The sequence below is a fragment of the Bison bison genome, unplaced genomic scaffold (assembly GCF_000754665.1).
Source record: "Bison bison bison isolate TAMUID 2011002044 unplaced genomic scaffold, Bison_UMD1.0 scf7180017864034, whole genome shotgun sequence".
Lineage (NCBI taxonomy): Eukaryota > Metazoa > Chordata > Mammalia > Artiodactyla > Bovidae > Bison > Bison bison.
Genome location: NW_011494606.1, coordinates 6,376,343 through 6,401,721, shown reverse-complemented (window position 1 = coordinate 6,401,721; position 25,379 = coordinate 6,376,343). Strand labels below are relative to the sequence as shown.

The following is a 25,379-nucleotide window of genomic DNA, read 5'->3' as shown; positions in this document are numbered from 1 at the left end:
GGCGCCCCAGAGGGAGGGTATGGGGAGGGAGGAGGGAGGAGGGTTCAGGATGGGGAACACAGGTATACCTGTGGTGGATTCATTTCGATATTTGGCAAAACTAATACAATATTGTAAAGTTTAAAAATAAAATAAAATTTAAAAAAAAGTCACTAGAAATACAGACACAAGTTATTCTGCACATAACAGGAGGATACTATTCAACTTACCTGTGCTTTCTCCTGATATTTTATCAGCACTGTTACTTGTACCATTGAGGCGAACTATACTGGAAGAACTTTGATAACCGAGCTTAGGAAGACAGTCGGCACTTCCCTTTGCACTCTCGCACTCTGACACTGTAAAGATTAAAATGCAATTTGTTTAGATGTAATCTATACACATCAATCGGAGAAGGCAATGGCATCCCACTCCAGTACTCTTGCTTGGAAAATCCCACGGACGGAGGAGCCTGGTAGGCTGCAATCCATGGGGTCGCTAGGAGTCGGACACGACTGAGCGACTTCACTTTCACTTTTCACTTTCATGCATTGGAGAAGGAAATGGCAACCCACTCCAGTGTTCTTGCCTGGAGAATCCCAGGAACAGGGGAGCCTGGTGGGCTGCCGTCAATGGGGTCGCACAGAGTCGGACACGACTGACGTGACTTAGCATAACATAGCATACACATCAATGGAGCCATAAGGAGAAGTGGCTTTTAGTTCTAAATAGTTCCACCCAAAAAAAAGTGATAAGAAAATATTGAAGACCTCTGTATCTATTTGTCAATCAGAAATAAGTGATGTCATTTGAGTCATCAAGGTGTGTATCAAACAGCTAAATACTGGTCATGCATGAGGTCCACACATATAATGCATGCCTTTTCTATTTATTCTTTAGTTACGAAACACTGCTTTTTATGGGGAGACGTAAGTGAGAAAAATATAAATCACAGTCCATTAATAAAAGCATTAAGTAAAAATATTAAGCCCCAGGAAAAAGCCACTGTTTGAAGAAATATGTATTTCTACTATAAGAATAGTATTTGATTGGAGAGTGTTTTGCCACTGAGATCACACACTTCACACATAAGGCATTTACATGCTGGAATATTAGGTGGTGGAGAGGGCTTATAATGTGAGGAAAGAGGAGTTTCCATGGGAAAGTAAAAAACAAAATTAGTACTTTGACACAAAGTGACCTGAATTTTCTATTAATGTAATCTCACAATTTTATACCATATCAACTTAGAACCTACAGGAACTAGAATCACTCCCTTTCTTATCTTTTTCTTCTTGAATGTCCTCAGTGGATGTATCCCCTCTTCTAACTTCATCCTTAGATAACGAATTATATCCAAGGTCAGACTGGCCACCTGGAAAAGGAAAAAACCCTATGTTGTTTATCATAAAATTCTTTAATAAGAGAAACTGGATTAGAAAATACACATTGGTATTTAGGTTTACTCATAGAAAGTTTTCTGGATAACTTCCAATTGAAAGCATTATTTTGTTAGCTCTTCCTCATCTCTATTAATGTAAGAAAGGAATGATCACAAAATGATCACATTTATTTTTGTCTCCACATTGTAGTCAAAAGTAACTATGTGTGTTTACACTACTATCTGGGCTCCAAAAGACACAGACGAACCAAACATTCTTTATTCAAGTCCATGACCTTTCTAGGTGAAGGTCTGAGATCCAACTAAGCAGTGGAGAAGAAAAATCTGTAGAGAACTCTTAATAGAACACCCACACACAGATCACTGAAGCCAAATGTCTAAAAGAGCTTACCAAAAAATTGGCCTGTTTAAACTTGTTGATACATAATTAGTTCTCTGAAAATTCAACTGAATAATTACTGAACTGCACATGAGTGCAAATACATGGGAATGAGGAAAAAATCTAGTGTTACATTTATTAAGCAAATGTTGCAACAATATAAGAAAACTTCTAATACACTTCTATTAAAGAGGCACTCTATAACTTTCAGCAAATTGTTCTCACTAGACTGGCATCAAAACAAGGTTTTGAATCCTAGTTCTTGATCTTAGGAGACATGATTTTAAGTAAACCATTTAACCTTTCTCTTTGACTCTCAAGTTCCCAGAGGTATAATGTAAAAGGCTGTTATATGAGAGGCCACACATAAAATGATTTTATAAACTTGCAAAGAACTGCTTAAAGAAACTGTATTATCATTAGGTGTTTACCTTAATATCTTTTTTATAATTTTGAGTTTGTATTTTTTTCTAATCAAAGTTTCAGCTCTATTTCCAAAGAAACAACAAATTAAAAAATGTAAATATAATCTTGATAAAATCCAAGGTTTCATTAGGTTCTTCACTGCAGATATCCTTTTTAAAGGCCATTAGTTAAAAGACGGAGCTCTTCATTTTTAAGAGCTAATGCCTGAGGATGACTACTACAACTCTGATTAAATTCACAATCGCATGAACAAGAAACAAAGCCAGCCAAGGAAGAACTACGAAAATGACATTTCAATGTACACAGCTTATACTTATTACTCTCAAAAGTACACGTAAAAAGAGATAAACCAAAATAATGTTAAAATTTGCAGAGCCATAAGTCTTCATGTTTTATTATTAATGCTTGGATTTTTAAGTTTAAAGTTTCTGCTCATTAATATGAAGCTCTTACACTATATTCAGAAATCATGTCTAATTTTTTATAATGTACAAATGAAAAGGGCAGAATTATTCAAATAATATATTTTTTATGTGTGTTAGTTTTCATAACACTTACAGGAAGCTTACATACAAATCTTTTAATGAAAGTAATGCTATCTTCAGTGCTAGAATGCTGTAAGTTTTAAATATGTTTAAATTTTTTATTGTGATTTTTAATATAGATTAAAACTCACAAGAAGTTGCAAAAATAATACAGTAGGAAGAGTTCTTCTGTACCCTTTACCCAGCTTCCCCCAATGATAATATCTTGCATGAAACACGGAACACTGTTGAATCCTGGAAACTGAAGCTGATATAGTACTATTAACTCAGATTAAGGATCTAAGTTTCTTTCTTTCAAACCCTAATAACATAAAAAAAAACTCTCATAACATGCTCCTAATACAAAGAACTTATCCTAAGAATAGGATATGATAAAGAGACCTCTGTGCTATTCAGAGTTAACTGGATTATCATGGGCTAAAAACTGAAATAAACTCTCTTAACCTTTCATTCTGACTCAAGTAGAGAATGCATAAAATTGCATAGTTATTAAATATACTGTCAAATGCCTACCATATAAACTTTAAAAAGACAATTAAATATACCATTGAAAATTAAAATCTAAAAAAGACAGGACAGCAAACTTAGTTCTTAAAATGGATTGCAATAAATGTATACATAAGCACACACAAACCTGTACTAGATCTATCATCGGAAGCATACGCTTTGATTGAACCTGTACTACACGGCGCCTGCTCCACAGCGTGCGTCCCGTGGCCACTATCCATGCTGCCATGGCTAACAGCGTCCAGGTCACTGCCATCTGCTTAAGAACACAATTTGACAGCACTTTACTACTCAGGGAGATAACCAAAAATACATATTAGTTTGTTGTTCAAGCTAACAATCTACTAATACTGATCATGAAGACTGTCTCATAATTAGCAAAATACAACTACAGCAAAGCAGCCTATCATGAATACTAACGGACACTAAAACAAGACCACCAAAGGCTGATAACAGTTACAAGAACAAACAGTAAAATTGGGTACTTTTTAAATGGTAAGAATTAATATTAGCATTTGCTTAATGACAATAAAAACCAGAAAACATTATTTTGAAACACTGAAATTTCCAAATAGTGTCCATTATAACTAGTCAATTAATTTTAAAGAAAAAGTACAACATGTACATCCCTTAAAAACCTGTAATTACCTGAGAGAGCTGTTTGAGATAAATTCGCATGCTTCTTTAAAGCTCTTTTGAACTGTGCTACTCCTAAAACAACATTTCTCACTTTTGTCCAAAGAAAATATCCACTACGACTCCTTGAAGGCCAAGTACTTTCCAAAACAGCCTATTCAGTCAACAAAATAAAATAATTAGTGAAATAATTTTTATAAATGAACATTCATTAGCTCTAGAGTTAATCTAAAGAATAAACACACTGTACAACCCAAAATAGAACAAAAAATCTTATTTTCAATTTGCAAAGTATATTTTAGATACTCTAAAATAAATACCACAAAGCCCCGGCATCATTTATTTCTGCCATTAAACTAAGGTTGTAAAATGACTAAAGTTATATTTAAGTCAAAGTAATTACCTTATTATAATAGCCATAAGTAATAGCATTTGGGTCAATACCAGCTTTCTGCATTTCAAAAAGCACTCGAACTGCAAGCACTGGCTGATCATACTGTCCGCAGAGCTGCATGAGAATGCGGTAGCACACCTGGAACACAGCCGTTTTGAGTGTACAGCAGCAAAATATCTATGTACATAAATCTTGAACAAAATAATAAGGATAATTGTTACCTCATCAGGTGGATCCATCTTCTTTGACTGCATTTTTTTGAGTACATCATATGCTGTTTTCAGAGCCCTGACTTTTGAATGGCATACTTTCACATAAGCTGGGAGACAAATAAACCAGAGTCCATAACAGTGACGCAGTAGACACCTAGACCACATCTGAGGAATGGAAGAATATCTCTTGGCAATTTTATGGGCTGATTTAATTTCCTGGAAAAAAAAATGCAAGGATCTTATTAATAAACTTACATACTTAAAATATCCTTATTTAACTGAAGGCTGAACAAGTGTAACTCACATGCTTTTACAATGTTTCCCTAACATCTGTCTATAATTAATAAATATTCAAGCCTCTGCTTTAATCTGTATTATACAATATGTAAAATAAAGTTCGAGGACAAGAGAACTGGTTAATTTTTTGAAGTCAGATTATTCTACATTTTCTTCACAATGCTTCAGGGAGCATAATGTGGGGTAGTACTATACGGGAGGAAGAGTGTCATATTCATTTTTGTTCTACTGCGTGATTACGTGAAGAATACAAGATCATCAAAGCACCTGTTTCGTTCTTCTGAACATGGGAGAAGGGCTACTAGGACTACTTGATTTTGAAGGCAATTTGCTCTTTCGTGTTTGCAGAAATCCTTCTGGTCTCTCAAATAAATTGTTCCTAAGAACTGGAAATCCATTATAGCTGTTTTTGAAAAGAAAAGAAAAACTCAAGCACATATAGATGATCATACTGGTTACAAGCTAAACAAATTATGACCAATAACTTCTTAACTCATTTTAACTTATTTTAACAGTCTTCCTCCATAAGGGTTTGATATATAATCAACAAATATTCATACTAGTGATGCTTTTCTTACTATAATAGCTAAAAATGTAATAGCCAAATACATATTCAAGGATATATTTTGGAGATAAAAAAGTGAAACACATTTAAATTTTGCTAAACTTGACATCAAACTCCAAAGTAACTCAAACAAATTTTACGAGTATTCATGCAGATAAACAGCAAACATATGAGATAATATGAGAATGGGTAAAAGGCCCACTAAATCGATACTTTTTCAGACAGGAGAGTTATTAATATCATTGCTTGGATTAACATATTACTATAGAACTTTCCTCTTAAAAAACGCAAATAATATAAGTCAACCAGGACAAGCTCTCACATTATTATGAAGGGATTTATCAGGTTAGCGAAGTAGATTCAGGGCCTCATTTATGAGAAAGAAAATTGAAGAAGTTGGAGAATAGGAAGAAAAGATTAGACTGGGTGACTGTGAGGAGGTGGACCTAATTTGGTGCTGGCGTAGTGTGTCTGGGCATTTAAAAGGGAGCAGCAGGGACCTCCCTGGTGGTCCGGTGACTGGGGCTCCACGTTCTCAATACAGTGGGCCCAGGTTTGATCCTGGATTGGAGAGCAAGATCCCACATGCTGAAACTACAGATACTACGTGCTACAGCTGGGGCCCCGCACAAACAAACAAATACTAACAAATGAAAAAAAAGGTAGCAGCAGCTGGGTAAAAGCAATGCTAAGAACAACAGAAGAAGCCTCTGAGGAGCAAACCTATCCTACTTTAGATTATTCTTAAAGGCATATAAAGAGTTTTAATTACCTAAGAAAAAAACTAACTATAATAAAAGATAAACTGTATCTATTATATGTTATTATAGGCAAACCCAAGAGAACAAGAAGCTATTAGTAATGACTGAATATTAAGTAGGAATAAAATAGCAAAGTTCAGTAAAATCATGTCCCTTAAAAAAGTTCACTGTATGTAGATAGTGTGATAATAAGACACACAGTACATCTTATGGAAACTTACTGTCTTATCATTTTAGACAGACTATGTAAGGATATATAAGAATTACTACCTCTTACTAACAAGATCCACTGTGCCCATTAAAGACATTTAAGTTTATTTCCAATGATGGGTATGATTACACCAAAATCATATTAGTAGTCTCAAGGAAAAAAAATGACAGGCTCTTTTAAAAAATGAGAACTTTTAAAAATAAGTAGTATTCCTTTTAAAGGACTAAATCTAAAGGCAAATTTTAAATTAAATAATTAAAGCCAAACTACAAAAATAAAAAGAAAAACAAAACTGTATTAATGAAATATACCAAAAGATGTCTCTTAGAAGTATAACGTACAAAACAGAAAAAAGAAATGAGATCTCATTTAGAAAGAAAAAGAAAGAGAAACTATCAGAAATATTTTAAATGTCTTTGAGAAAAGGCAGACTTTTAAAAAATTATATGAGCAACATCAGCAATAGATAAAAATGAAGGGTAGGAATCAGGTAGCTTATGAATTCATCAATATTCAAAACATCAGTTACACCACTTGTAAAAGGAAGAATTTAATCCCAGTGATAAATGAGGATGTCCTGAAAGATTTCTTTTCAATGAAAACACACTATGATTTAATTATAGGTATAAAATGGTTTTAGAATCTTTAAAATAAGAAATTATTATGGAAAATTTTAAAAATCATTTAAAATCTGGATGGAATTGCCATTTTAATGGTATATTAGATATGTTATATATATAACATATATATATAAATGTTATGTATGTATCTGTGTGTGTGTATATATATAAAATACATATCTAGATAGACTATGATAAATCCACCTCTATCATAACCCTATCACTGTGCTCAGAGCTTTTCTCTTTCCCACTAGACGATCATTCAAGTCTATATACCAAGCACTTAGCAGTGTCTGAACAAACTTCTTAAATTAACGACGACTAATTCCAACAGTTTTGAATTTCCTTGACTTTAAAACTCATGGAAAAATTAAAAGCCTAAAAAAATTAAATCATAAAACTCAAAGTCACAAATATCAACTCTAAATTAGATCAATATTTTTTTTTTAATTGAAGTATAGCTGATAATCCTTTTGTAAACCAAGGTTACATTAATCAGTATGTGTTGGGGAGGGGATGAAAGTGAGTAAACCAATCTTAGAGACAAAAATCAAAATTCTATAATAAATGTGCTACATTTTGGAGGGTCCTAACTTAAAATTTATGAGAACATATACTTATGGAGATATAGAGAGTTCCTAAGTCTATATCATGCAAAATTATATATTTTTTCTTTTTATACCTCAAAACTTAGTAATGGATGTGGGATAAGCTTGCTTACCACCTAAAAATTAGGGATCTGTAAAGTTTGGATTTTTGAAAATACCACAGTCCTTAGAAAGCTACGTCACAGATGATGGATTGCTTCTCTCTTTCAATCTCAAACATTCTGCCTCTTGAATACCTGTACTGTAAAGGGGGTTCTTCACCATTGGGTAGATGGGGGATCTCAGGAGGTGTTACAAAAACAGTATGTTCACTTTTGAAAGATTCATCCAATTCTATAAGTCGCACTTCACCACTCTTGTCCATATCCACCTGAAGGAGTTAAAAATATATATATTAAAAAGATACATTGACTAGACAAGTGTTCATCTATAGAGAATGGTTAAATAAACCATTTATTTACACAACTAGATACTAAGAAGCTATTTAAAAAAAGAATGAGCAAGTTCTCTGTGTATTACTATAGAAAGTTCTCTGAGATAATTAAGTGACAATAACAACACATTTAGTTTTCGCTTGTACTCACATAAAGAAATACTCAAAAATACTTTTTTAAGAAAGTAATTATCTATATGGCTAAGAGGAAATGAAGGGAATGTACTAGAATGGAATAGGACCCAGATTTCCCAATATATTACCTTTTAATGTTGTTTTGCATTTTGAATAGTGAAAATTTACTCAAGAAATAGAACCTTAAAATGTTATTATATTAACAAATAATAATATTTAAATGTGCATGCATGCATGCATGCATGCATGTGTGTGTATGTTGAGAATACTGGGTCTGTCTTTGATTTTGACTAAGTAAAATAAACTTCCCTATGTTCTTCCAGTATATGTAGAAGCACATTTGTGTTAAGTTCTAGTCACATCAATATTTAAAGCATTTTAGTTGTCTGTTACCTCAAGATACTTTATGGTATGGTAATATTTATAAAAATAAAAACTTCATAGAGTCTAAACTTCCCAAAAGGAACTCATAAACTAAATAGCACAATATTCACATTAATTTAAACCAGATGTCATACGTATGACAAAATAGAATGCACAGAATTTTATCAGGTTAGACAGAATTAATGTCACATAACAGGAATAAATGGAGAGTAAGTCTTATTAACAAGTTAAATCTTAAAGTAAGGATTTACAGAAGAGTAGACCAGAACAGGACAGAAACAGCTTTTACCATTTTCCTAACCTTTAAAAAGAGGTGATACATTCAGAGTCGTCTTATATAAATTGTTGATTATAATTTCACAGCATTACCTGCTGTAATCTCTGGTATTAAAGAATGTTTTTAATGGTATATCCATATAGTGAACTAGACAATAATTAAGGCATGTTTCAGAATTAATGACAGGAGAAAATGTTCACAAAATTAAAAAAACTACTAAATAATATATATGTGTATCTATATATACATACCACACACACAGGGAGTATGATTCTAACTTTTTTAAGACTGTGCCTATATCTGTTATACAGATATATTTCTGTGTGTGCACACTTTCCCACACACACACAGATGCACACACACAGTTATCAAAATGGTACCTCTGGGTGGTGTTATTACTGGCAATAATTTTCTTTTTTATATTGTTATTTGTCTTCCAATTAAAATAATGAATATGTATTATTTTTACTTGCTTTATAAAAATTACAAAAGCAACAAATGTTCAGAATAAAAATGTAAACAAGGAAGACTATACTACTTTTAGGATAAGCACTTATTTCAATTCTGTCCAAGGGTTTAAAAATTAATCAGTATATTATAAAAGAAGGTACCTTTGTTTTTAGCCTTTCAAAACTTTTATACAGTGAAACAAGCAATGATATAATAAATATAGTAAATTGGGTAATCACAAACTCAGCTAGTACTCAAAATTGATACAATATTTTTTAGAAAGCAAGCTATGTTTAAACACATCCACCATATCCTTTTTTCCCCTTGGGCTGTGCTGCATTGTGCCATGGATCAAACCTGTATCCTCTGCAGTAGGAGTATGGACCCTTAACCACTGGACTGCCAGGGAATTCCTTTCCTCCCTATTCTAAGGAAAAAACCTAATAGAAAAAATTATCAGTATGAAATTTTTTTTTTTTTTTGCAGGACTGCAATAAGCTTCCCTGGTAGCTCAGATGGTAAGTAATCCACCTGCAATGCAGGAGACGTGGGTTTGATCCCTGGGTCAGAGATCCCCTGGAAAGGGAATGGCAACCCACTCCAGTATTCTTGCCATGGAGAATTCCATGGACAGACCATGAGGTTGCAAAGAGTGGGATACAACTGAGCAACTAACACTCTCAGTTCTTGGGCTTCCCAGGTGATGCTAGTGGTAAAGAACCTGCCTGCCAATGCAGGAGACGTAAGAGACGTGGGTTTGGTCCCTGGGTTGGGAAGATCCCTGGGAGGAGGAAATGACAACCCACTCCAGTATTCTTGCCTGGAGAATCCCACGGACAAAGGAGCCTGGAAGGCTATATATAGTCCATGGGGTTGCAAAGAGACACGACTGAGTGCACATACATACACATACAATAACAATAAACTGGAAGTCACCTACATGACAAAAAATAAGTAAATAAATAAAGTATGATACATAGATGATATATACAGTCACTAAAAATGAAAGAGTATGGAGAAGGAAATGGCAACCCACTCCAATAGTTTTGCCTGGGAAATCCCATGGACAGAGGAGCCTGGCGGGCTACTGTCCATGGGGTCACAAAGAGTCAGACACGACCGAGGGAAGGAAATAGTCCCAAGAAAGCTGAGGTGCTTGCCAGAGGCCCCAGAGCTTTTGATGGCAAAACCAGAACTGTGGCTGAGGACTCCCAGTTCCCAGGCTTCTTGATCCTGGCCTCTCTCACCAGATACGAGTGTGGAACACTAGAATCGAAAATATGCCTGAGGGCTTCCCTGGTGGCTCAGTGGTAAAGAGTTCCCTCCCTGGTTTGGGAAGATCCCATATGCCTAGGAGCAGCTAAGCCCGTATGCCACAACTACTGAGCCTGTGCTCTAGGGTCCAGGAGCCGCAACTCCTGAACCCGCACACCTTAGAGTCTGTGCTCCGCAACAAGGGGAGCCACCACCACGAGAAGCCCATGCATCACAAGTGGAGAGTAGACTGCTCGCTGCAACTAGAGAAAAGCCCATGTAGCAACGAAGACCCTGCACAGCCTTAAATTAAAAAAAAAAAATCATTAAAAGAAAAAAAAATGAAAAGAGTAAAGGTTATGCAGGCCTCTGGTTGGACAAGACAAATTAAACACAACTATTTACCTTCAATCCTTCCTGAAATCTCACCAAAACAAGAGTAAGGAGATTAAAAAACAATGAAGGCAAAATGAACTGGAGAGAAGTCAACAGCAGAGCTGAGTTCAAAACATTTTAGAAGCCGCATAGTAGCTTGATGAGACCTATGAAAGCTGAAAACCACATGTCTGGCACTGGGGAGGGGGTAGAGAAGAAAAACCAAAAAGTCAGCCATTTGGCTCTACAGAGCACCAGAAAGGTCAGGGATGAAGAGCATGATGCCCCTGAAGACAGGACGGCAAGTGGGGTTGAATCAGGAGAATTAGTTAAATGCCTGCATTTGAGAACTCCTAGACCCTTGCCCAGTCGGACACGACCGAGCGACTTCACTTTCACTTTTCACTTTCATGCACTGGAGAAGGAAATGGCAACCCACTCCAGTGTTCTTGCCTGGAGAATCCCAGGGACAGGGGAGCCTGGTGGGCTGCCGTCTATGGGGTCACACAGAGTCGGACACGACTATAGTGACTTAGCAGTAGCAGTACCAGCAGACCCTTGCCCAAGCCAGCACAGTTAGGCCATGACCTCTCCCCAGCAGCAGAAAACTGGGTTGGGTCTTTCTGAGTGAATCAGAGAAGCCTTACATTTGAGGATGCCAGGCAGAGCTGGGGAAGATGAAGGAGATTAATACCATAAAACAGGTGAAATGAGTAAAAGCTTACATGTTACAACAAGTAGAAAATCTTAGCTACCTTCCCCACTCAGCTCTGAGAATACCTGCTTACGCATTCTAGGCTAAAGACTGGAGATATCTCTTGGGGAAACTACGTAGCCTAAAAGAATTACAGACACTGATCAAATAGGGACTCTAATGAAATAGCTGAGTTCCTTTATGATCATCAATCTCATACCTAAGGAAGCTCCAAGTCTCATCTTCTAAAAAGAGCTCCACTGAGTTCTCTGTGCCTCATACTTGGTAACAAATACCAACTATAGATCACACACAAAAAAACCCAAAAACTTGAAAAAGAATAAAATAAATATTAAAAGGTTCTCAGAAGGAGAGACAATGAAAGGGGAAAAAACCCTTCAAAATAACTAAAATGAATAAGCCTACATCCACGAAACAAGAAGATGCTATAACACATACCCACATAAGAAGGGAGCATTCAGAGAATGAGAAGGAGCTTATGGCAATTATAAATATGATAACAGAGGTTAAAAGTATACTATAAAGGCTGAAAGATAAAATTGAAGACATCTGGAAAGTGGAGATATGACAAAGAGATAGAAAATAAGATGAAAACAACCACCAAAAAAGAAAGAAAAAAGAAAATTAAGAAGATCAGGCCAGGAGGGCCAATACACAAACAATACATATTTCAGAAAAAGAGAACAGAGAAATTGGAGGAAAGTAAATCTAAAAAAGGAAAAAAAAAACAACACAGCAATTTCCTGGTGGTTCAGTGGTTAAGAACCTGCTGTGCAGTGCACAGGACATGGGTTCGATCCCTGCTGGGGAACTAAGATCCCACACGCCTCAGAGCAACTAAGCCTGTACACCGCAACTAGAGAGTCCATGTGCCACGACAAAAGATGTGGCATGAGGTGAAGAAGATCCCGCGTGCAGCAACCAAGACCTGATGCGATCAAGAAAATAAATAAATCTTTAAAAAATTATAAAAAATAAAAATATGAAAGAAAATACCCCAGAATTTGAAGGCCACAAGTTATAGATTAAAAGGGCCTATATATGTCCAACTCAGAGATGAAAATGAAGGCTGACACCAAGCATATCCTTGTGATTTCAGATCAGGGATCTTAAATGGTTCCAGAAAGAAAAAGAGATCAGGCACAAAAGATCAGAAATAAAGACAGTACTAGACTAGGTGTTATTCTCAACAATAACATCTGAGGCCAGAAGACAATGTAGTAATGACTTCAGATTTTACATCCGACCAGACTAGCAATCAAGTATTAAGGGAGAATAATGAAATTTGCAGGCAGGCAGGGCATCAAAACATGTAACTCCCATCGAGTCTTTCTCACTAAACCACTGAAATCTGTGATTCACCATAACAAGGAAATAAACCAAGAGGGAAGTTACTGAAGCCAGAAAGCTGGGGATCCAACTCTGAAGAGAGGTCAATACAATTCCCAAGATGATGGTGAAGGAAAATCCTAGGATGACAGTCTAGAAAGCAGTTCAGACTGAAACACAAAGATGGAAAGCTCCAGCAAGAATTAAAAAAAAAACAAACTGATAGACTATATGACATGTTAGAAAAACTGAGATTTTCGATTTTTTACCTTCATAGAAGAGCTTAGAGATGAATTAATAGTACACACAAAATTAGAAATATAGCAATTATTAACATTAGGGAAAACAAAGTCCATACGTAAAAGAAAATTTAATTACAGTATATACATATGACCTATCTGTGACTGCATACAAAGTGAAATTTTCAGACAGGTATATTGATAAAATATCAATTAAAATATCAACATTGCAAACCATTTGACCAACTATGGGAGAATTTTGGTGATGGTAGTAGATACAACCTTAATGGAGAATATATAAAACAATAAGCAGCAAAAACAAGACATTATTTGGAAATCTTAAAGTAAATGACTGATGAAATAGCTAAAAGAGAAAGTGGTTGCCTCTGAGAATAGAAACTAGGGGTGGGAAAAAAATGGGGCCTAAGCCTTGTAAAATCATTTGACTTTTTACACTATGCTGTTTTAATGTGGCAAACAATAAAAAATTACTTTTTAGAGATTTGGCAGCAATATAAAAAGGTTTATAAGATCTGGTTATGTAAAAAATTAGGAAATAATCACAATTATGTTAAAAAAAACATTGAAAGTAAATGTAAAATGGATATCAGGGCACTGAGCTTATAGAATTTTTCCACCCTTTTATTTTCCACACTTCTGTTACTTCATAAAACAACATTAGGAACATGTCAATAATAACTGGAAATCACTGGTGTCCCTAGAAGGATATAATGTTCACCAGTTTAGATCAGTTCAGTTGCTCAATTGCGTCCGACTCTTTTCGACCCCATGGACTGCAGCATGCCAGGCCTCCCTGTCCATCACCAACTCCTGATGCGTGCTCAAACTCATGTCTATCGAGTAGGTGATGCCATCCAACCATCTCGTCCTCTGTCATCCCCTTCTCCTCCTGCCTTCAATCTTTCCCAGCATCAGGGTCTTTTCCAATGATCAGTTCTTCGCATCAGATGGCCAAAGTATTGGAGTTTCAGGTTAAGCATCATTACTTCCAATGAATATTCAGGACTGATTTTCTTTAGGATGGACTGGCTGGATCTTCTAGGAGTCCAAGGGACTCTCAAGAGTCTTCTCCAACACCACAGTTCAAGAGCATCAATTCTTTGGTGCTCAGCTTTCTTTATAGTCCAACTCTCATATCTATACATGACTACTGGAAAAAATCATAGCTTTAATAGATGGACCTTTGTTGGCAGAGTAATGTCTCTGCTTTTCAACATGCTGTCTATGTTGGTCCTAGTTTTTGTTCCAAGGAGCAAGCATCTTTTAATTCCATGGCTGCAGTCACCACCTGCAGTGATTTTGGAGCCCCCCAGAATAAAATCTCTCACTGTTTCCATTGTTTCTCCATCTATTTGCCATGAAGTGATGGGACTGGATGATATGGTCTTAGTTTTCTGAATGTTGAGTTTTAAGCCAACTTTTTTACTCTCCTCTTTTACTTTCATCAAGAGGCTCTTGAGTTTTCTTCGCTTTCTGCCATAAGGGTGGTGTCATCTGTGTATCTGAGGTTATTGATATTTCTTCTGGCAATCTTGATTCCAGCTTGTGCTTCATCCAGCCCAGCATTTCACATGATGTACTCTGCATGTAAGTTAAATAAACAGGGTGACAATATACAGCCTTGACGTACTCTTCTCCAGACTTGAAGCAAGTCTGTTGTTCCATGTCCAGTTCTAACTGTGGCTTCTTGACCTGCATACAGATTTCTCAGGAGGCAGGTCGGGTGGTCTGGCATTCCCATCTCTTGAAGAATTTTCCACAGTCTGTTGTGATCCACACAGTCAAAGGTTTCAGCGTAGTCAACAAAGCAGAAGTAGATGTTTTTCTGGAACTCTCTTGCTTTTTTGATGATCCAACAGATGTTGGCAATTTGATCTCTGGTTCCTCTGCCTTTTCTAAAACCAGCTTGAACATCTGGAAGTTCGTGGTTCACATACTGTTGAAGCCTGGCTTGGAGAATTTTGAGCATTACTCTGCTAGTGTGTGAGATGAGTGCAACTGTGTGGTAGTTTGAACATTCTTTGGCATTGCCTTTCTTTGGGATTGGAGTGAAAACTGACCTTTTCTAGTCCTGTCCACGGGCAACCCCAGAGCATCCATGGGCAACCCCAGAATGAAGATGGAAGCTCTATATGATACGCAAACATTTTTATGTAGATGAAAAGAGGTTAATGTAATTATAACAGTAACAGTGATAATGAAGTAGAAGAGATGAACCACAATAAAAAGGTTACAACCAATACCAAAGGACACTGGAAAGGAAGCTGGAAACCAACCACTCCGGTCTTCATAATGGAATATTATAAGAGAACTGTCTGTCTGTGAGCATTAGGTGTTTTAAAATTTTTATTTTATTTATTTATCAGCTTCTCCCTGTCAGACCTGTCCCTTTGTTTGCATAGGAAAAAACCTATGGACATGGACAACTGCTCTAAGTATTGTAAAGTCTACTAAAATATTAAAATTGTGCTCTGTAAATTCAGTACCTTGGGATAACTTCCCTTAGCTTGTCTCCTAATAAAATCCCATTTCAACATTACAAAAACTACCATGTAATAAATGCTTCATTTATCAGTTGGGCATTTCTGTCTTTTGGAAAACATAGTGACATCTGTCTCTATTGGGAGAAAAAAGAAATCCAACACCCACGGCAGGATAAAATTAAAATAATTTTCATATTCTCTTCGTATTTTTTCACAAGACATTAATATGCTCAGAAAACACTGCAGAGGGATGCTTGGGAGACCAAGAAAAACCTTACCAGACTATTTGTTACACAAACTGCTTTCAGTTAAGCTCCATCCTATAGGAACAGATTGTAAGGATTTAAAATACAATCATATGAAGAAAAAGAACACATGGCTTTCAAATTAGTCATAAATGAAACACAAATAATTCTCATATATTGTTTTTCTTAGTCCTAGTCAGCTTTACCCACTCAAGGTTTTTTAAAGTTGATCAAATGTTTTCTGTTTGGATAGGCTAAGATCAAAAGAGCAATATGTCTAATTTTTGTTCAATGTTAGTCATTGACTGGCTGAAGGATTGGCTGAAGCACTTAATGAATATCTGATATTATTTAGTTTTCATAGCCAGACTGCCAGAGGGGATCTGTTCACTTAAAAAAAATTAAGCTCAGAGTCACTTAGCTAAGGAATAATCCCATATGAATGTCTATTTTAAAAGTATTATTGATATTCAAAAACCATTAAAAGCAATCACTGACTTTCTATGCTTAATGCACTGAAACTATGCCATTAAAATATGAAAAACAGTAACAGCACTGTACAATTATTTACTATTTCAGAGAGTTCTGCTTAATACTAGGAATGCAATTAACCTCTATTAAGATATATTTTATGATATCACAAATAAAATCACTTTTAACTAAGAAAAAGATCCACTTTGAATTTTTGACATTTTATTATTTTCTCTAATAAGAGTTCCTTGAATTATAATAAAGCAAATACAAGTAACTATGTTTTAGTGAGTAAATTTCCCAGTTTTGACTTTCTTAGTAATCATCAAAATTCTTAAGTACCATATGAATCCACTATATGTAAGTGATATTTTGTTGGATCCAGACTTTGAATAGGTAAAGAGCATTTTAGGGAAACAATCTGCCTAGACACAATAATTATACACTTAATTGGGTTGTTCCTTTTTTGAGACTTCTCAGAATTTATAGTCTTTAAGTCAATCATGCTTCACACTAACTTTTATCAACTAAATAGTAAGTAACCTATTTTCAGAAAATCCTATGGCAAAACCAATACAATTATGTAAAGTAATTAGCCTCTAATTAAAGTAAATACATTTAAGTTAAAAAAAAAAGAAAATCCTAGACAATACAGAAACTTTCAGTAATAAAATATCCTTCTTCAAACATGATACCCTAAGTATCTAGCAAAATTATAAATCCTGTATGTCTTACAATATTGTAAGAATTTTTTAAAACCATGTGATACCATTATATGAGTTTTTAGCCGAAATACAAACTTGTGAAAGCAAGATACACAAAATGAGCAAGAAGTCAAAGGGAACAATACAAGATTTTCTTTTCTGCACTGCTAATTGGATCCTTCCAACTAATTCAGTGTTCCTATGTAGATTCATAAATTTATTGGCTAAAGCAGGCTATTAGCAAACGCTGTCACTAATTTGGTCCCTTATGATTCAGTTGACTTGGCACAAGGAACAATTGTTACCCAATTATTAATATATGCCATTGTTTCCAAGGGAAGCTCAGCACCATAGAGGAAGCCAAGCACTACAGAGGAAAAACATTCAAAGAGCATGTTAGTCAGAAACATTTTTATTTAAAAAACCAACAGAATTATTCCTATAAAAAAGGATTTAGAGAAATTCTTTAAAGCATACTTTTATTCATTGTACACCTTTTCTATTTATTTATTCTTTCTACTAATATTTAACTTTAAAAGCACCAAAAAAAGGCAAACTTAAAAATTTAATTAAAATATTGAAAAGCACATTCTTAGTATAATGCTACAATGAAGACAAAACTATCAAGGAGCTATAATGTTACGTCTCCAAATAAACAGGATTTCAAGGCAGAACTCAGCTTACAAAAAAGCAGGGTTCTAAACGTCTGTCTTATTTATATAGGTTATTCAAACTACAAAAAATGAATTTTGCAAAAAAAACAATATCCTTTTTGGGGTGATAGAAATGTTCTATGTTTTGGGGTCATGGTTACATGGAAATCTATATTTGCCAAAACTTATCAACCTGTACACTTCAAAAGTGCATTTATCATTTATATATTTATTACAATAAATCTAGACTCTAAAAATTTGTTCTAAATGGTGGTTAGAATACCAATCCACCAAAAAGAAACTTAATACATATTTCTGGCACAACACTCTAGCCATGCACCATCTGAACTACAGACAGTCACCATGTATATCAGTGTTTCTATGAGAAAATGAATTTTGAGTTCTAAGAAAATATTGGCATATATCCACCTTTTCCCTATTCTAAAGGATTTCAGGGTTTTGCTGATAGCTCAGCAGGTAAAGAATCCACCTGCAATGCAGGGAGATGCGGGTTTGATCCCTGGGTTGGGAAGATCCCCTGGAGGAGGAAATGGCATCCTGCTCCAGTATTCTTTCCTGAAAAATCCCACGGACAGAGGAGCCTGGTGGGCTACAGTCCATAGTGTCTCAAGAGTCGCACATGACTGAGCAACTAAGCAAGCAAAGCAAAGCATTTCAAGGACTAGGGTGGTTATTTCTGGGCTTCTTAAGTTTGTCAACTCTCTATCAGCACCAGAAACAGTATTTTTCCACATCAATTATGCCTCACATGTTCTAATTTCCAGATCAAACTCTGATACCTCATTTGCTGGCACCACCCAATGGGAACACTCAGACTCTGCCTTGCTTAGACTCTGACACTCTCTGCTGTCCTCATGTCTACATGAACCTAACCTGTTTAGGTTCTGACCCCTTGGAACAGTCTGTCCTCCAGCATGGACACTCTCTTCATCCTGCTCGTCCTCTGACTCCCCCATGCTACCCTTGCATGGATGAAAGCTCTCCTCACCGTCTTGGGCTCCAACACTCCATGCTCAGCTGCTCCTCCTTCACCCACTCAGATTCTGGCACCCCTCTCTGGGGCACTGTTCCCCAAGCTCCTCTCTATCCAGCACGAATACTCACTTTGCTCTGCCTCACTAATGACAGTGGACTACAGGGGAAGGGAAGGCTTCACAGATGAATGTAATAGAATTCATTCACTTAATTTATGCTACAAATGCACTCCCAAATTGTAGAAATGTTCAGGTGAAATGTTATGTTCTACTCCTACTCTCAGTGTGTGACAACCCACTTCAGACCAAAAGGAGAGGTGAAAATTAAGGATGCTCAAGTTAGAGGTCCACAGACTTGGATAAAATCTCCTTAGTCTATACATGGACAGGAAGGGTTACAGACATGGTTGCTAAAATAAAACTCACAATTTAGTAAAATCCTGCAAAGTTATAAGTTCCATAACATCTAGGAGGCCACCAAAACCTTCATAATAAAGGGTCAGTGATTAAATGGAATTAATTAAAATTTTGTTAAAAGCTGGTTAAGTTATAAATAGAAACTGTAACTCAAAACATTTATAATAGTCACACAAAATAAGTGAGGGCACTGTAGACATACTATATGACTTACTTTATCTACACAATCATCAAAAAACGCCAGACTTGCATCTTTATCACTGACGAAAGAACATTCCTCAATGAAGCGAATAAACATTTGTGTTTTGGTCATCATGTTATAGAATTTCTGATGTGACCGGTCCCGACTTCTTAAGAAAGCTGTTCAACATAAATTTGCAATGTTAGTATATATAATACATTCATAGGTTCAGAGAACTTTTGAGCTAGCAGGAACTAGATCAAACATGTCATCTATACCCTCCACACTCTACTGTTTTGCAGAAAAAGAAACAGACTCCTGAAGGAGACATGACCTGACAAAGATAGCAATAGGAAAGGAACCTGAACCTATTGCTTTGAAAGGAATCTTTTAAATCCTCCAACCCAGGGGCTCCTATGCTTGCCCGACACTGCTTGGCTGCCCTGAAAGCTGAAAGCATCAGTATCTTAACACACTGTGACACAACAGAGTACAGTGGTACTTGTCAAACAGTCTCTTCTGTGTATTTTGCTACTGGGATTGTATTTAATGTGCCTGAGAAATAACTAATTCTATGGAAATGGATTACCAACTGAGTTGACAGACACATACTGCTGAAATAGACAAGTGCATATTAATAAATATGAGCTGCTGCTGCTACTGCTGCTAAGTCGCTTCAGTCGTGTCCGACTCTGTGCGACCCCATAGACGGCAGCCCACCAGGCTCCCCTGTCCCTGGGATTCTCCAGGCAAGAACACTGTGGAGTGGGTTGCCATTTCCTTCTCCAATGCATGAAAGTAAAAAGTGAAAGTGAAGTTGCTCAGTCATGTCTGACTCTTCGTGACCCCATGGACTGCAGCCTACCAGGCTCCTCCGTCCATGGGATTTTCCAGGCAAGAGTACTGGAGTGGGGTGCCATTGCCTTCTCCGAAATATGAGTTACTAACCCAGAAAGCAATCATCACAAAGTTAAGCTCAATAACATGAAAGCTGTAGTACTATATAATCATTTACCTTGTAGAGCAAAAAGAGAAGTTGCATCTGTGGCTGTCTCAGATGGGGCTTGAGTTATTGGTCTTAAGTATGATCTATAACCTTTTAAAATAGAGGCCATGAAACACAAAAATGCCTCTTGGATTTCCAAGTCTATCATGTGCAACCTCTTTCCAGAATTAAAGTCATAATCATTCATTGCTAAGTCCATAAGTCCATCATCTCTTGGTCTCTGCTGTACTGTGAAGAAATACAGTGTTAATGTTTTCTCCAGAACTGTCAAAACTAAGGTTCATAATGGTATCAATTATAAATCTGTTGCATATGTGATTCAAGTCATTATGCTGTACACCTTACACAGTCCTGTATCTCAATTATATCTCAATAAATTTGAAAGAAAAATAATAAATGTGTTGAGTTCTCAAAAGAGCTCAAGCTACTTCAACCATTGTTTACATAACTCCTTAACATACACTAAAACTTGGAATTGGTCTAAGGACGGTAGCAATGCTCAATGTTAATCTCCTGATTGTCACGGTTATTGCATACAGCAGTGACGTAGGAGAATGTACTGGCTGGTAGGAAATATACATTCCATTTGGAGATGATGCGGACATCTATTCTCAAAAAGTCAAAGGAACAATGTTTGTGATTGCTTCAAAATGTAAAAACTTTTTAAAATACGAGGAACAATAAGTCATCTTAGGAAGTTTTTGTGACATTCTTATTGTCTAAGAAAGCAAAAAAGAAAATGGGCACTGGAATGGAAGACCTAGGTTTTAATCTTAGCTTCATCCTTATTAACTGTATGATATCTGACAAGCTACCTCCCTCAAATTTATTATCTCCATATTTGTAAAAACAAAAGAATGTATGTGAAAGTGCTCTGAAGCTGTAAAGTGATATATAATCCTAAATAATATCAGTATTTTTTAAGCCTGTAATTTTAAGCTTTGGATTCTGCCCTTCAGTAGAGCTGGATGGGCTATTTCACTTATTTTAATAATGTTTGAATATTGCCATAAAAACTGCTGGACTTCTTAGCTATTCAAAAGAAGCTCATGAACTTTTAGAAAGCAGTTAAGTAGATTAAATAGAATTCCAAATGTAATTTATTTGTTCCATAGGATAAATTTTTTTCTGCTTGATGTCATGTTTTTTCATATCCCAGTACTTTGAGCCACTTTTGAATTATCTACTTGTTGTAAGGTTTGCTTTGTAAACACTGTCTTTTCCTGTGTCTCCTTCCAACAATACTAAGGTGCCCTGAACTCTTGAGGATGCAGGCCTCCTCCCATGTTTATGTTTCACTTAATGCATAAATGAGAACCTCAAATATTGCTACATCATTACTGACCACTTTTCATACAACAGCATCAAATTATGAACCCTGAATGGACTGTTGTTATAAAACAGTAAGAAGCTTAGATAAATTGAAGGCTTAAATTCCTTTTATCGGTAATTCTGGATCACTATCAAGATACTCTTATGTAAGCTTTGAACTGAAATATGCCAATCAATTTTCACTTTAATTTCTGAATGCTTTTGGCAAACTTTTGTTTTCAAATTATTTGAGGTAGGCCACAGCATTAAGATCTACCAAAGGTGAAAAGCATATGACCATGCTCCCACCCCATGGAAATCATCAGTATTTTCTAATGTAATTTAAACCATCTGTCTTAGACTTTCAAAACTAACTTTCTATTTTATGTACAAAGAAAACACATAAGTAGAAACTAGTATTTTTCCATAGTATTTGAAAATAACCACCTTAACCTCTTTTTGAATTTTATTATGATATAAACTTCATAAAATCTCCCATTCGGTTTCTAAAAACTTGCTTTAATGCTTATTCTAAAAAATTTTCTTTTAGATAAAAACTATCCTTTAACAAGTAAGGCAAAGTAATTGGAGACTTTTCTTCAGATTAAATTACTTCCATTAATTAAATTATACACTTACATTTTGCCAGTTGCTGATGCAAATTATTCAGTGTGTTCATCAGATTTTTACATGGTTTCTTTGGAAGTATCTTCCAGGCTACATTTTTCTTGTCACCAGTTCTGAGATTAAATGATAACAATAATATATTTGTCAGATTAACATGGGGAGAGGTGGGGAAGGTATATACCTGTTATTCATAAAAAGGGGAAAACAGAAAACACATTGAATGAAAATAAAGCATACAGAATATTCTTGTTAACAGGAGAAAAATACTTCAGGTGTAAATGGACTGCTTAACGTTGTAAAATTAATTTTTATTTTGAGGGTAGAACTTTGTATTAAATATAGCTCAAAAACGTATACTTATGTTGATACTGAGTCAATTCCACTTGCACTGGAATCATGTGCAAAATCACTCCAAAATTTAATGTGGTGGTCATCAGATCCCCCAAAGGAGGAAACGGCAACCTACTCCAGTATTCTTGCCTGGAAAATCCCATGAACAGAGGAGACTGGTGGGCTACAGTCCATACGGCCACAAAGAGTCGGACATGACTGAACATACGCGCCTGCACACATTACCCTTAAGCTCATTTAGAGTCTTTAGACACTTAAATATTGGGGAAATCCTACTATTGGGACTTTTGTTTTGCTTTGTTTTTTTCTTATAGACTCTAAGACAAAGCACTCTAGAATACATTCAGTGAACTTAGGATCCATCAGATCAGTTGCTCAGTTGTGTCCAACTCTTTGCGACCCCATGAATCGCAGCACGCCAGGCCTCCCTGTCCATCACCAACTCCTGGAGTTCACCGAAGGATCCATAAACCTTATGAAAATACTTTGATATATTCAATATTTAGTTTCTTAGTTCCCTAAAAAATAAGTAAAATTTAGTTTCTTTCAGAAAAGAAATAATCTATAATGTTAGATTATTTGAAAGAAGTATAACATCCCCAAATACTTTTATAACTATAGAAGAAGATATCTGACTGATATCTTTGTTTCTATGATGAACTCCAGTCATCTGCTTTATCACAACGATCACCACACAGTTGCTCCCTAAACTATAGATGGAACATAAAAAGAAAAGAGCATGGTGATAAAACGTGGTAAAGCTTCTGGACTTAACTATAACTTTGTTGATTCCATTCTCTATTTATTAAAACTTTTTACTATTTCAAAAGCAATAAACACTCATTTTAGGAAACTTGAAAAAATGTAGAGAAAAAGGAGAACAAAAGTAAATCACTTATGTTCTAACCACCAAACTCAACAACACAGTGCAGGTGTTAAATGGAACATGCTGAACTGTTGTTTTTTTTAATGCTCCCTAAATTTCCCACAGAACAAAAAGCGCAAATAAAACTCCACAAACTAAACAAAGAAAAAACGAGTGGATGGGAAAGCTTAAGCTGACAAAGAATTGTCTTGGAATCTACCCTATCTTTCCACAATGAGAAAAAAAATACAGACAGGGCAGGGTCAAATTGCAGATGTCCTGCTGTGAGATTTTATTTCATTGAGAATGTGAACAGGACTACAGAACCCTGTATTAAAGTGAGAACACAATGTAAAAATACTTGGCATTATTTTCTTGCTGAAAGTTTCAAACACAGCACTCCCACTGTGCCTTAGCATTCACTGTGTGTCCCTTGCTAGATTATTAGCAATTTAAGAGAAAGGAATGTATTTGTTTTTTTATTCCCGGTGCCTAGCCAAAAAAAAAGGTGGGAGGGAAGGACACTTGAGATGTCTGTAGCATAAATCAATGAACAATATTTTGGTATCATTTCATTACATAGAACTACTACTATTTACTCACATAATTTTCCTCCTCTTGCCCTTGATAGCATCACTCTAAAACTTAGTTGAGGAGAAGCGCTTTATCTAGTACCTAAGTTTGAATCTATGACAACCTTTTGCATTTTTACTCATGGTGAGTTCCATTTATAAGATTACTATTACAGAATTAGTTAGCCAATAATTACTGGACGAAGTACTAGTTATGGAGTCATACCATGATGTTTTCAAAATCAGTCCTGTGAGTATAAGTTATGTGCCTTTTGATAAATTACTTAAAAATTTAAGTTTTGGTTTTCTTATTTGTCTGGCAGAGTGCTTAGTAAAAACTACCTCACAAAATACAGAGAATAATAAAAGATACCTTAGGCTATGCATACAGTTTTATGCCTAGTACATTATCAGATATTAATTTCCCTTCAGAAACTTGACATTCATAACATGTTCTTTATGTATTTATGAGTCAGAGAAGGGGAAAGGAAACAACAAATTTCATATTCAGGAGTTTTCTTTCAAATTTCAGGTTGAGGTTTCAGAAATTCAGGATGAAGGAAAGTAGAAAGTGATTAGTTCACTGGTTTTAGTCCTCCCATAGGTTTGAAAGGGCGATAAAACCAAGAAGGAAGACCACTGATGAGTGCAAACAACTCAATGTTTTTTTGACTTTTTTAACTCATTAGTGATCAAAACAGAAAGTTAAAATAAGAAAAAATTATTTTAACAAATTAAGTACAAAAAGAAGGGAAATGTAATTTATTACAATAATAGATACAGTATACACTTATTTACAACACTGCATTTCAATTTTTAAAAACATTATATCATGTAACATTTAACAACTGGCCAAAAAAGAGATGTTACTTTAACATTTGAAGAATTAAACTGTAAAAGGTACTAACTAGCTTTGGGGTTTTATTAACAGGGTAACTCGCAGTTATTTTAAGTACGTCCTGTGGATGCAATGTGGTATTGCATCAATTTCCTCTTTCCTGAAGAGCTTAAGTATGATTAAACTGAAAGGACACAAGAGAAAATACTGAATTAAAGAAAAGCTATATAGTTACAGTAGGTACAACTTAAATATTATTTCAATAAAGAGAGAGAAAATTATAAAATCCTTACATTCCTTACATAAATTTCTAAGGCATAAGATTATAATATTTCTTAAATATTTAAATATCTGAGGATTAAAACCTTCTCTAGTACACTAAATCCATCTCATCAAAGTATAGTAAGAACTGATTCAAAGATGGCAAAAACCCCAAATATAAAAAAAAATATAGCTCAAAAGAATTCTAGTTATTATCACAAAATATACCAAAAAAAAAAAAAAAA

The 25,379-nt window shown here is 35.4% G+C and overlaps 1 protein-coding gene across 2 annotated transcripts in view; it reads right to left on the bottom strand.

The window, feature by feature from the left end:
• The window catches only part of DENND4A (DENN/MADD domain containing 4A), a 94,270-nt gene that overhangs the window by 30,125 nt on the left and 38,766 nt on the right, over window positions 1-25,379 (bottom strand). The window contains exons 11-21 of one of the 2 annotated variants that reach the window (XM_010834551.1): window positions 22,260-22,360; window positions 20,319-20,537; window positions 19,337-19,482; window positions 7,779-7,912; window positions 5,045-5,180; window positions 4,490-4,696; window positions 4,278-4,406; window positions 3,887-4,028; window positions 3,366-3,497; window positions 1,238-1,354; window positions 210-338 (exon numbers count right to left, since the gene is read on the bottom strand). In XM_010834551.1, coding sequence (XP_010832853.1) covers window positions 210-338; window positions 1,238-1,354; window positions 3,366-3,497; window positions 3,887-4,028; window positions 4,278-4,406; window positions 4,490-4,696; window positions 5,045-5,180; window positions 7,779-7,912; window positions 19,337-19,482; window positions 20,319-20,537; window positions 22,260-22,360 — 1,592 coding nt within the window. The remainder of the gene's footprint in view (window positions 1-209; window positions 339-1,237; window positions 1,355-3,365; window positions 3,498-3,886; window positions 4,029-4,277; window positions 4,407-4,489; window positions 4,697-5,044; window positions 5,181-7,778; window positions 7,913-19,336; window positions 19,483-20,318; window positions 20,538-22,259; window positions 22,361-25,379) is intronic. The other variant, XM_010834552.1, reaches the window with a different exon arrangement.